General features: G+C 43.9%; 2 protein-coding genes across 2 annotated transcripts; both read left to right on the top strand.

Moving 5' to 3' along the window:
* Positions 1 to 659: 659 nt before the first annotated feature.
* Positions 660 to 1,463, top strand: NUPR2 (nuclear protein 2, transcriptional regulator). The gene is given in 2 exon segments (XM_032606420.1): positions 660 to 962; positions 1,254 to 1,463. A coding segment is annotated over 1 exon segment (297 nt). The 3' UTR covers positions 957 to 962; positions 1,254 to 1,463.
* A 5,180-nt stretch (positions 1,464 to 6,643) lies between these two features.
* CHCHD2 (coiled-coil-helix-coiled-coil-helix domain containing 2) lies at positions 6,644 to 12,327 on the top strand. The gene is made up of 4 exons (XM_032607051.1): positions 6,644 to 6,799; positions 9,082 to 9,331; positions 10,633 to 10,783; positions 12,020 to 12,327. The coding sequence occupies exons 1-4, from the start codon at positions 6,750 to 6,752 to the stop codon at positions 12,028 to 12,030; spliced, it is 462 nt and encodes a 153-aa protein (XP_032462942.1). The 5' UTR covers positions 6,644 to 6,749; the 3' UTR covers positions 12,031 to 12,327.
* The last annotated feature ends 1,327 nt before the right edge of the window (positions 12,328 to 13,654 follow it).

The following is a 13,654-nucleotide window of genomic DNA, read 5'->3' as shown; positions in this document are numbered from 1 at the left end:
GCTGATAATCCGAAATTGCACGCGGTTCCCGGCCTTGCACCAGGCAGGGTGACTTGCCCTTCTTAATCTCTCGCTCGCTTAATACAGTTAATTCGTACCCCTTATCAAACACGTGGACTGTGGAAAGGAAAAAAGAACTAATGTGTGTATGTCCCTACCAGCCAGAAGTACTTTTAGCATTCCAGCGCATTTCCTTTCACTCCAGACATGTTTTAAATATATATTACTGGGATACCAAAGATATTACTTCAGAAGCTCATTTTTCACTTTGCATCATTTATTGAGCACTTACTCCTGTCATCAAATAGCCTAACAAAATGTTCAATGCTGATAAAAGTCCGCCGGAGTAATGCACAGCTCCCTCACACTTGATACTTGGATAATTTCCCATTTTTGACCGACATAAACAAGTGTTTGGTCGAATTTTGCCAAATACCCTTCTCGCTCAGGCGGCGCACAGGCCGGGATGGAGGAAAGGATCACGGTTCCAGGTACCAGATCGCAGAGGCCTCGCGCTGAGTACCTTCCCGGTCCTGTGACGTCAGCCCTAGGCCCCGCCCCATTCGGCGGAGCCAACCGAAGCGCTGGGGGGGGGGGGGGGGGCCTCCACAAACTCGCGCGCACGGGCGCGCGAGCGGCAGACCAGGAGGCCAGGCGCGATGGACCTGGCGTTTCCTGGCGTCCAGGGTCAGGCCCAGCTGCCGCCACCCGAAGCGTGGCCGCTGGTTGGCTCCTAGGAGGAGCTCTATGACTGTCCGGCTTACTACTACCTGCGCGACTTCCCGGCCTGCGGGGCCGGGCGCAGCAAGGGCCGGACGCGGCGCGAGCGGGAACTGCGCACCAACTGGCGGGTGCCCGGCGGCCACGAGCGCAGGATCGCGCAGAAGCTCCTCAACGGCCAGCGCAAGCGTCGCCAGCGCCAGCTGCAGCCCCGGCCGCGCACCCGTCTCGCCTGAGTGCTGGTGCGTGCGAGCCCGCGGGAGCGCTCCGGTCCGCCCCCTGCGACTCGAACGGGGCACAGTCGCCCCCTCCTGAGGCTGCCCCGCGTAGCGAGTCATTAGTTGGGCCCCCTAAACTCCCAGCCTGTCTCCCGGCGGCAGTTAAAATTCTACCTTTGGGAATTTTTTAGTTGGGTAGAAGGGGCTAGGAAACGCAGAAAACATCTTTCTAAAAATACAAGTAAGGGATTTACTTCCAGTGTTTATGCACGGACTAAAGAGAATTGATTTTTGTTTTTGTCTGGTTTCCAACAGAATACCCATACCCAAAGGACGTGATAAAAGTACTTTCTCTGACTCCAGCTATAACTCTGGTCCTAAGGGGAACAGTCCATGTTGGTCAACAGAACTTCTTTTCGACATCGCTTAAGTTCAGTATCTTTTCCTCACTGATTGTTAATTAAGTAACATCCAAGTGGGTATGCCTGTTTAGGGTTTTTAATTAAAAGAGCAGCAAGAATGGCATTTAAACTCTTCTGGTGTTTTTTTTAAGTTGCTGTGGTAACTTGTTTCAAGTCCACAAATATTTGAGTTCTTATCTGCAAAGAAGAGGTCACAAAGACGAATGTGGGCAGAACAAAGATAGGAATTCTCTGCACTGCTGACCCCACAGCAATCCTTTGAAGCGAATGCTAGCTCCATTTTACGGACGGGATTCTGAGGCACAGAACTCAAGTAACTTTCCAGAGGTCATACAGCTAATTAGAAAACCTGGCATAACAGATACTCAAAAACATTCACTCTTCCCAGCATCACAGTTTTCCTCAACTGTAGACATCCTTCTGTGGTTCAGAACCACCCACAAACTCCATGTCCAAGAACTAGGGTTATAGTTTAAAAATTATGCAGAGTATGGCAGGGTCCCTTTTCTTTCTCTTCACTCTGCATTCAGTCAGGTCTCTGCACCCAGCGGTGAGTCCTTTGTTGGGGGAGAAGGGTGGTGTTCTGGAAGGAACAACTTGAATTTTAATCCTAGCTGTGGGTGTTCATCAATCTGGCATTCAGCAAACTTCTGAGTGGTAGCTACTTTCAAGTTCCACCATGCTTCAGGTTTTGCATTTGTAAAATGGGAATAATATTGGGTTACCTCGCCAAACAGGATTATAGATAAAATAAATAAAATGTGACACCCTTAAGGGCTTGGCACATAACCGGTGCTCAATAAATAGTAATTTATTATTATTTTTTTTTTTTGCGGTACGCGGGCCTCTCACTGTTGTGGCCTCTCCCGTTGCGGAGCACAGGCTCCAGACGCGTAGGCTCAGCGGCCATGGCTCACGGGCCCAGTCGCTCCGTGGCATGTGGGATCTTCCCGGACCGGGGCACGAACCCGCGTCCCCTGCATTGGCAGGCGGACTCTCAACCACTGCGCCACCAGGGAAGCCCCAATGGTAATTATTTTTAAGTTTACAGAACGTGATCCCTCTTCTCCTTCCTCTCTAGTCACGAAGTCCTTTTTTTTTTTTGGCCGCACCATGCAGCATGCAAGATCTTAGTATCCCAACCAGGGATGGAACCCTTGCCCCCTGCATTGGGAGTGCGGAGTCTTAACCACTGGACTGCCAAGGAAGTCTTAAATTCTTTCACTCACTTCATTATTTTAAAATGTCTCCAACATTCAGACAGTGTGGTATGGTAAAAGTCTTCACTTTGGAGTCAAACACCTGTATGGACTTGGGCAAGTTGCTTAAACTCTAAGCATCTGTTTCCTTACCTATAAAATAGGGATGATACAGTACCTATTTCAAGAGTTCTTGTGAGGCATAAATGAAATAACGCACGTAAAGCTCTCAGTGCCTGGTATACAATAGGCACTCAAATAATTAGTAATAATGTCCACATCACCACTGTCTTAGCCTTCAGGATTTTTTTCCTTACCCCTAGTCTCCCTCTGCTATATCTCAAACATGTCCAGATTAATCTTCAGAAGACCATTTTAATAATATAAAGATCCTCAGTGCTGCTCTAACCTTGCAGGCCAAAAAGCTTAGATGCCTTATATTGTGCTGCAAATCATCTATTGCATTTCTTTTTTTTTTTTTTTTGGCTGCATCGCATCTTAGCTGTGGTACATGGGATCTTCATTGCGGCACACGGGATCTTTCCTTGCAGCACACAGGCTTCTCTCTAGTTGTGGCATGCGGGTTTTCTCTCTCTAGTTGTGCCACGCAGGCTTAGTTGCCTTGCAGCATGTGGGATCTTAGTTCCCCGACCAGGGATGGAACTCGCGTCCCCTGCATTGGAAGGCACTGGACCACCAGGCAAGTCCCCATCTATTAGATTTTCTTAAGTTTGTTTCTCACAACTTCCAAAAACACACTGGTTCGTGACACATGTCTTCTGTCCTCTAACTTCACCATATTCAATTCTGCTTCTTCCTTTGAATCTGTGCTGTGCTACTCAGTGTGCCCTTTACAATTTTAATTTTTCTAAAACTAATTTCACCTAAGTGAAAGTGGCACCAAGTGCCACTTTCTCCCAGAAGCATTCATCCACACTGAATGTCCATTCCTTTAAAATCCTTTAGAACTTCATATAAACACCACTTAACCATTTGTTTTATAGTATTCTGTACTTTCAGATCAACAGTTTAATTCATTCATTCATTCTTTTTTGTCTGATATGTGCAAGTCACTATATTCATATAACTATGTCTTAGTTATCCAAAGAAAAAACTGCATTTACAGTGTATGGACCTTAATGTCTTAAACATCTCAGTTCCTACACAATTCCTGCTGTAAAGTACAGCATACCCAGACATCAGCTATGTTAAAGCAACACTGTAAGCTGTTCTAACTAGATTTTGCTCATTTTAGATACTAGAGCTTTTAAAATTTAAATATGCTCACTGTAGAAGTTATGTGTATTAGTTACCTATTGTTGTGTAACAAATTACTATCTCAGTTTCTGTGGGTCAACAATTTGGGAGTGGCTTAGCTGGATGATTCTAACTCAGGGTCTTTCAGGAGGCTGGAGAGGAATTAGGCTCCACCTTTTGAAGGGAGTGTCAAGGAATTTGAGGACATATTTTAAACCACCAATGTAGGTTTAATTATTGTGTGTCCACTGTAGACAAATTGGAAAATACAGACAAGCCAAAAAAAAAAAAAAAAAGGAAGGAAGAAAGAAATCACTATCCAATACTACTGGGATGTATATAATTACAGCCTTTAAAATATAAAAGAACTTTCTCAAAATACAAACATACTATGTATACTACTTTGTAACCTGCTCTTTCACTTGGTGTTTTGTGAAGATACTTCTCACTTCAGATATTCTTTCACAACATTTTAAATGGCTGCATAGCATTTCATTGTATGTATGTATTATAACTTATTTAACTAATTGTATATTGCAGGACACTTAGGTTATTTCCCGTTTTCCCTATTTTATACATTTTGTTAAATCAACATCCTTATGGCTAATTTCTTTCACATTCATGACTTTCTCAAATTCTTAGACATGGAATTTCTGGAACAGAGTTTGCACAGTTTTAAAACTTCTGATATTTACCACCTAATTTCAGTAGAATTTTTATTGCAATCATCAAAAGTCCACTCAGCCAAATATCTGTATCAAATATCTGTAACAATGCCTGCAAGAGTTCGTTGTTCAAATTTTGATCACTGTAATTGCATTTGTTGAGAATGACTGTGATCACTACGGAATAAGTTGGTATATAAATTTTACTAAAGTGTGAACTTCGGCACACCTAACCCACCAAACTGCAAATGATAGGTAGCAGAATTCTATTTATTTTCAATTCCCACTTTTTTGCTATTCATTTTAACTTTTTACATGTCCTTTTTTTTTGAATAGAGGTAATACATTAACTGTTTCAAAATCCAAGAGATAGAAAATTTTATCAGTAAAAGTCTCACCCCTGTGCCCACTGCCTGAAGGCAACCAGTGTTATCAGCTAAAGATATTTTATGCATGAACACTATGGGCTTTTCTCTCCATTTCACAAACAGCACCCTATATTCAATTCTGCCCCTTGCTTTTTTTCTCTTGACAGTTTACCTTGGAAATCATTTCATATCAATACACAGAAAAACTTCTTTCTTTTTTATAGCTGCATATTGTGTGAATGTGCCATATTTTTTTTTACCTGTATTCTGCTGACAGGAATTTAGATTGTTTAATCTTTTACTATCACAAAATAACCTTGTACAAACATCTAATTTTCTCTCTTCAATTTAGGAATTAGTGACTTAGCTAAGTATGATTAAAATTGTCTCTGTTCTGGTCTGCATGCCTGTCTGTCCAAAGCTCTGCTCACTCTAAGCTCTTCTGGTGCCAGAATGTTCTTTATAAATAAAGTTCCTTTCTCCCATCTCTTTCTATGAATTATCCAAAGGCGAATACAAAGGCTTATCATTTGTAAACCTTTCATTGCTTTAAAAAGTTCTGTGAAAATAAAACTTTGTTTTTCACAAAAGTTTTTTGCATTATTTACCCCTCAGTTCCACAAACATTCTGCTGTTGCTGGAAAGGCTGTGTTAAACTCTGCTACCTCTGGTGGAAGGGGGAAATTTCTGATTGGCATCCAAGCAGAAATGGAGGTTCTACCTCTGCTTTCTCTCCTCCATAAATCCCACCCCACCCCCAAGGACTGTCCCATGAAGCCCCCCATGAAATGCCACTAGTTAACTTGTCGCCTACTGCAGAGGCGCTAAAATGTACTGTTAAAAGCATTTCACACCAAGTATCACTGAAGCACAGATCCTTGGGGCCTTTGCAGTTGCCATTCCCTTTGCCAGGAATGCTCGTACCCTTGATAAACACGAGGCTTGCTTCCGCACTTCCTCAAGGACTCCATTCAAATACTTCCTCTTCAAAGACTCATGCCCTCTCCAACCCCTAACTCCCTACCACCCTTACCCTGCTTTCGCTTCATATCACCACCATCTAATTTATGTAGGTGTTTTGTCTCTTGCCTCCCTGAATTTAAACCCCTTGGAGGTAGTCTTATTTCCTGCTCTATTTCCAGAACCTAGCTAGCACTTGGAGATCATTCAGAACATCTCACTTAATTATCAGTGAACGAATACCATACCAATTACGGGCACAAATTCTATAATATATGAAAGGGGTTTGAAAATGTATGAAATACATAAATGTAAGGCATTATTACTGTCTGAATTTAACTTTTGTTGACTGGATCCACGGACAAAATACACGTAGAACCAACTCAGCTCTGTCGATCCCTAAAGTTTTCCGTCTTATTATGTGCCCACATTGTGCCTCAAAAAATATTTACCCAAATGAGTAACTTAATGGTGAGAACGGTTAAGTAACTGGCCCAAGGTCCAGCGACAATCACGCCAGAGCTCTGACTCACTCACTCAAGATTGGAGCTGACCTACCATGTTAATAAGGCAAACGTTTGAAGGTAGTAGCGACGGTCCTTGTGCCCTAGGAAGCAACAGCTAGCGGTTGTGACTCGCGCTAGGTTCGGAGGACAAGGTCTGCACGACAACCACGGACACTTCCGGTTTTCTAAACAGTCCTGGCGCCGAGCTCCTGACGTAAACCGTGCACGACAAGGCGCCGCCATGACGTCCTGCTCTTCCTGTGACCTTCAGACCCGCGGAGACGTCGGCGAAAGGAAGGCCTCTGCCTGTGCTCTGATTGGCCGCGCGCTGAGTCCAGCCCCGCCTTCCAACTTCCGCTCTCGCGCTTCGCAGAAGTAGCCAGGGTTTTCTGCGAGTATTGCGCTTGTAGACCCTGCTTCGTCCCGCGTTTAAGATGCCTCGTGGAAGTCGAAGCCGCACTTCCCGCGTAGCCCCTCCGGCCAGGTGAGGCCACCGCGAGGTTTGGGGCCCTGCCGGCGCCGTGACGCAGAGGGAGGTTGCGCTGGGCCTCGGGGCGGCTGGGCGGCGGGGGACTGGGGCGTCCGAAGGTTGGGGCGGCGTGGGCCCGCATCCGGTCGCCGTAAGCTGGTTTGGCTAGTTTTCCCGTTAGTGGCAAACTTGCTAATTTGGAATGTCCATGAATTATTACTTAGAGTCCATTTTAAGTTAAAACAGGCCACTTCTAGAAGGAAATGGACATTCTTAAGTGTAATCTGGCTGAAACGTTTAAAACAGCAAGAAGAGCTTCCCTGGTGGCGCAGTGGTTAAGAATCCGCCTGCCAGTGCTGGGGACGTGGGTTCGAGCCCTGGTCTGGGAGGATCCCATGTGCCGCGGAGCTGCTGGGCCTGTGCACCACAACTTCTGAAGCCCGCACACCACAACCACTGAAGCCCTTGTGCCTAGAGCCCATGCTCAACAACAAGAGAAGCCATCGCAATGAGAAGCCCGCGCACCACAATGCAGAGTAGCCCCCCCTCGCGGCAACTAGAGAAAGCCCACGCGCAGCAACGGAGACCCAATGCAGCCAAAAATAATTAATTAAATAGATTTTTTTTTAAAATAGCAAGAAAAAAAGTGCAAGGTAGTATAATCAGGAGAAACGATCGTATTTCAATTCAGTAAATAATCTTTGAGCACCTTCCAGGAGCAGTGAGCATTCTAAGGGCTCGGCCCAGTAGGGGACACAGTCACTAAGGCCTCACATGTACATGACGTTTTCTAGTTGATAAAATACTTGTAAAATGTACTGCCAGTTGCACCTCCTGATAGCCTCAGAGGTAGATATTTTCATGTTTTACAGGAATAAGGAAACTGGAGACTCAGAATAAGTGACTTGTCCAAGGTCATGCCGCCAATAAGTAGAGAAGCCAGGTCTTAGACCTGAGTTATCCGGTGACAAATTCAGGACATTTAGCAGAGGACCATGTTGCTTCTCTAGACTAAGGTGAATTGTGTTCAGACTGCGTGCTAGGAGTGTAGGGAAGGAGTTCACGTAATGGAAAGACGCTGCTATCCAAAGGAAGGGAAACCACAATCTAAAAATGCAGAAATCTTCTGTGTGAAAGATTTTTGGAACATTGGACATATTAGTGAAATTTTGAAGGCATCCAAATGTTCTACAGATGGGAAATAGTTGAAATCAGTTTAGGTATAACAGTTCAGGCAAGTCACTTCCACTTACTGGGCTTCAGTTTTCTAATCTGTAAAATGAAGGAATTGGATTAGTTTATTTCCCCAGATAACTATCTTTCCGTGTTCATTCAATTGTTACCAGCTCAGTGAGACCTCCCTTGACTGTCTTAAAATTGCAGTATCCCACAACATGCTGCCCTCGCTCTCAATATTTTTTTCTTAACATTTATTTGATCCCTCAATAGGATGTCAGCTCCATGAAGGTAGAGGCTTTTGTCTCATTAACAGTTATATTGATTTTTTTTTTTTTTTTTTTTTTTTTGCGGTACGCGGGCCTCTCACTGTTGTGGCCTCTCCCGTTGCGGAGCACAGGCTCCGGACGCGCAGGCTCAGCGGCCATGGCCCACGGGCCTAGCCGTTCCGCGGCACGTGGGATCCTCCGGGACCGGGGCACGAACCGGCGTTCCCCGCCTCGGCAGGCGGACTCTCAACCGCTGTGCCACCAGGGAAGCCCCAGTTATATTGATTTTTATGACATTGGAATAACTGTGTTCTCTAAAGATACTATAGACTTTGTGAATACATGGAAATGGTTGGAAAAAAGCAGGGAAAAAAACATTTGTACTTGGTGATTACAACCGTAAAAGGTTAAAGAGAAAATGATGTAAATAGTTCAGGGAATTGTGTTCTGTAAGGTTTTCTTGTATGTATGTAGTATTTGCATTTAATAATTTAAAATGAAATCCTGAGGTTATTTTAATATACAAGGGGTTTTCGTTTGTTTGTTTGTTTGTTTATTTAAGTTGACAATTTCCTGGGACTTCCCTGATGGTCCAGTGGTTAAGATTCCTCGCTCCCAATGCAGGGGGCCTGGGTTCAGTCCCTGGTCGGGGAACTAGATCCCTCATGCCGCAACTGAAGATTCCACATGCTGCAATGAAGACCCATACAGCCAAATAAATAAATATTATTTTTTAAAAAAGAATATAGCATCGACTTAATATCCTGTTGGATTTATTAAAAAAAAAAGTTGACAATTTCCAAACTTGGTTGGGAGTGGGAACTTTATACTTTCTGTTCCTTTCTTTCACAGCCGGGCGCCTCAGATGAGAACTGCACCCAGGCCAGCACCCGCAGCTCAGCCACCAGCAGTGGCTCCACCATCTGCTGTTGGCTCACCTGCTGCTGGTCCTCGGCAGCCAGGTCTGATGGCCCAGATGGCAACCACTGCAGCCGGCGTGGCTGTGGGTTCTGCTGTCGGCCACACTCTGGGTCATGCCATCACTGGTGGCTTCAGTGGAGGAAGTAATGCTGAGCCCTCAAGGCCTGACATCACTTACCAGGTAAGATTTGGGGCAGCATTCTCTTCGGTGGTGTATTTATGAGAAAACCTAGTTAGTTGTAAGTGCCTTATGTATTGGGACTGTCTCCACCTGTGGAGAATGGTTTATCCATATTTGGCAGCAGTTGAGTTAGTACCTTACTTAGGCCAGCGTCAGAGAGTCCTGGACAAATGGTATTTCTTCTCAAGGAGTAGAATTGTGGCAGTTCAACCTGATGGACTGTCAAGCAGCCACTTACCCCTTATTTTAAATATTTTGGGGGATTCCCGGGTGGTCCAGTGGTTAAGACTTGCCGCTTTCACTGTCGTGGGCCCAGGGTTCAATCCCTGGTTGGGGAACTAAGACCCCAGAAGCCGTGTGGCCTGGCATAAATAAATGAATGAGTGAATGAATGAATGAATATAAATATATACACATATACATATATATGTTTTGTTTGTCATGGTCACAACTGATTCAGTCTCAATCTTCGTTAAGTGTTCAGAAATCTTTTTGATGGCTCTGTGCTCTCTCATCTCTTACCTGATATTTGCCACTGCCCTTCTTTCTGAGATACGTGAATTTTCTCCTTTAAGGAGCATGGGTGTATACTCTACTGTATTTCTGATGTACTTAAAACTCTCATCCATCTATTTTTCTGTAGTAGGCCCATTTTTTCCTCCATGAAACATCATTGAACCACTGGTCTTTAGATGCCCAGATAACCACTTAATTTGCATCTTTGTTCATGAATCTTTCTGATGACAACTGGGATTTTTGTTAAAGCTCATTTCTTTCTGCCTTTAATTTTTTTCACTGTCCACGTTATTAGATAGAAACTTTAATTTGCATCTGGTTCTAGTTCTGTTCCCCCAATTAACCTCAAAGAGTGGTTATTGCTCTTTGTTCGGGTATAAGTCTGATTTCCATTCATTCATTCATTCATTCATTTATTTTTGGCTGCGTTGGGTCTTCGTTGCTGCGTGTGGGCTTTCTCTAGTTGCGGCGAGTGGGGGCTCCTCTTCATTGTGCGCAGGCTTTGGGAGGGGGCTACTCTGCTGCTCATTACAGTGGCTTCTTGTTGCAGAGCACGGGCTCTAGGCACGCGGGCTCAGTAGTTGTGGCTCACGGGCCCTAGAGTGCAGGCTCAGTAGTTGTGGCTCACGGGCTTAGTTGCTCCGCGGCATGTGGGATCTTCCCGGACCCATTCCCAGGGCTTGAACCCATGCACCCTGCATTGGCAGGCAGATTCTTAACCGCTGCGCCACCAGGGAAGTCCCTGATTTCCTTTCTTAACAGTCCTGAATGTTATGCCTTTGCAGGAGCCTCAGGGAACCCAGCTGGCACAGCAGCAGCAGAATGGCCCATGCCTTTTTGAGGTGAAACAGTTTTTGGAGTGTGCCCAGAACCAGGGTGACCTTAAGCTTTGTGAAGGTTTCAGTGAGGTGCTGAAACAGTGCAGACTGGCGAACGGTAGGTGATAGATACATCAGTCCATGGTTGAACTTGCATCTGCTTAATTCACTGAATGGTACCCCTGGACCTTATAAAACTTAGGGAGTCTGTGTTTAATAAATTAAACTGACAAATTAGAGGAGATTTTGTTTAAATTACTCTAAAAATAATCTAACAAGGAGCTGGTCCAGAGTTTTCTAGTCATTATCTTAGGCTTTTACCTGCTTAAGGAAGAATCAGATTCAGTTACGTTCTGACTCTGATTCTTTCTTAGGCGGGTATAGATGAGTGTGCCAAGATCTTATTGTGGTTGTTGCATAGCCTTAGTGCTGATTTCACCGAAGTCCAGGAATGAGCGCAAGATCTGATAGAGCGTTGTCATTCTCCACACCTCGTTTGAGAGAGACAAGTTTATTAAATCCCTCGGTGGGACTTAGAGAGTTAGGTTCTCTGGAATGTTGGCGGTCTACTTGTTTTTGTGTGATTTCCTCCTGTCAATCTAAGAGTTCACCACCTATTAAAAATGATTATTTTCATTTTCCCGCCTGCATTTTTATTTATTTATAGTTCTGCAGATTTTATTTAGAAACTTAGAAAGGGTTTTTGTGGATAAATCTATAGTTGATTCTCATGGAGTCACAGAGTATATTTAATATATACAGAGTCATTTTTCAGGCTTCTTATACTGAATTGGTCTAGGCCAGAGGTTGACCACCTATGGTCCCTTTACCAAAGCCATCCTGACACCTGTTTCTGTAAGTAATTTTATTGAAACACAGCCATCTCCTATTCATTTAGGTGTTGTGTATGGCTGCTTTCCATGGCAAAGGAAGAGTTGAGCAGTTGTGACAGAGACTATATGGCCCACAAAGCGAAAAGTATTTACCTGATTGTTTACAGAAAAACGTTTTAAAACCCTGGTCTGGGCTAGTGGTTCTCAAAGTTCCCCACCTTCATTTATGTAGGAAATAGGGATAGGGGAGAAGTTAATCCTTATAGGTGGTCGAACTGTGGAATTAAGACATTGCATGGCCAAGTTTATCAGAAGTCTTTGATGAAACTATGTCTAATACCAAAGTAACTATATTTCTGCTTCAAAGTGTAGAGTTGAAGTTTTATTGGTTGCAGCCTTAAACAGCTTATGAAAGAAACTAATAACCTTGGGCTTCACCCCTGCTTTCATAATTTGGAGGACTTTGGTTTTGTTGAGAATATGTAGCTAGTGCTCTTCTAACAAACCTTTTCTGTTTGCAGGGTTAGCTTAATCAAGAAGTTCCAGTTGAAGGCATGAAAAATCATCTCTCATGACCAGGTTGATTTAGCATTAAAAATATAATTGATAGTGAAGATATAAAGTGTGAAGCCAGCAGTTAACCGCTCCTCAATCATTAGTAGCGTTTGTGCTTCAGGATTGCAGTGGAAGAGGGTATTCTCACCATATTCTCACCATACAGAAGCTCCCTGAGATGATACTGGGTTTGGGGCTAGGCGGATGTTTGTGTGGCCTCTTAAACATGCATTTGTTTGTGAATTAATTAGAATAAAGTGATTTTATTTCCAAATGTGTCTCAAGTATAAGGTTGTAAATCACACATGTTGTACACATGCTGAACAGAATGCATTTTGCAGAAGAACACAGTTGTCTCCACGTGTCTTTATGTGTATCTAGTCTGTAGTCTCTGGATATTAAAGTAGTGGCCGCCTGGAGGATCTGGCAGAGCTTCCTGAGGAGCTTTGGTAGAGAAATAGTTATGTAAGGAGTAGCTCCCTAGCAAGCATGCTGCTCATTAAAAAGATTCCAGGTGCTACAGGCCTTTGGAGCCAATGTGCAGTAAACTGAGCAGTAATGAAACTAAAATACTAACTGTTGTAATCAGGTGAATGATACAGGAAATGTGGGAGCAGACCCATTACATGTGTGGGCTCCCTGTGGCCAGGTCAGCACTACACGTCATTGTTAACCTAGATTATCCAGTTTATTGGTTGGAGATGAAAATTCATTCTCTTAATATAGGCAGTTTCCCTGCAGATGTTTTTATTCTACTTAAGGCATTGTAGCTTTCTCTTCCTGAAAGACTCAAGTTGCCCTCTCCAAGCTGTCTTAAGTCCATGTTGGACGCAATTTGGGGGGCATCATTTTTTTTTTTTAAATGAACCCAGCTCCATCCCTCACAAAGAGCTCAAAATTTCATTTACTTCTGGGAGTTGACCTCCAGTCTCCATTATGCTCTGCAGTTTTCCTACTTTCAAATATACCTGTCAGAGTTTCCATTATCTGATTTTTTTTTCCTCTCTGTTACTGCAAGGTAAGTGAAGTGCTGTTGAGTAAGTGAATTATTCAGTTGTTACCTCGTCCTCAGTGGTGGTCTTAGAGTGCTCCATTCTGTACCTAATCATTCACTTCCTGAAAGAGGCCAAGACTACCTTGCTCAAGGACCTAAATGACCAGACAGTTCACTACTGGCCAGTCCCCCAGCATATTCCCTCCTGGGTTCATCATTGGGCTCTTGCCCATTTTCCTAAAGGCTCAGGACTTCTGAGTTCATAGTGTTAACGCCCCTTATGTCCAAGGCGTGATGCTCTATGGTGGGTACCCAAATATGGTTGAATCACTGAATCAAAGGAAAATGAACCACTGACAATAGAATGCAAGAGTCTGGCTGACCTGGCCTGCCTCTGGTGGGAGCCATGGCTACACAGAGAAGGTCACAGGGAATAATCCACCAGGTGTATTGGCCTTTTGCCCTAAAGTCAGAAGGGATTTTTGTCATGTATTTAAAGTGTAAGCCAGCAGGCGTCTGCAGCTTAGAATCGGGGAAAAAGGCTTATTGACAGTAAGTAAAAGGAGAATTCAGTGTTTTCATCTTTGGAACCAGATGTTGCATCTCG

The sequence above is a fragment of the Phocoena sinus genome, chromosome 15 (assembly GCF_008692025.1).
Source record: "Phocoena sinus isolate mPhoSin1 chromosome 15, mPhoSin1.pri, whole genome shotgun sequence".
Classification (NCBI taxonomy): domain Eukaryota; kingdom Metazoa; phylum Chordata; class Mammalia; order Artiodactyla; family Phocoenidae; genus Phocoena; species Phocoena sinus.
The sequence above is the reverse complement of the archived record's forward strand: the minus strand, read 5'-3'. Positions and strand labels throughout refer to the sequence as shown.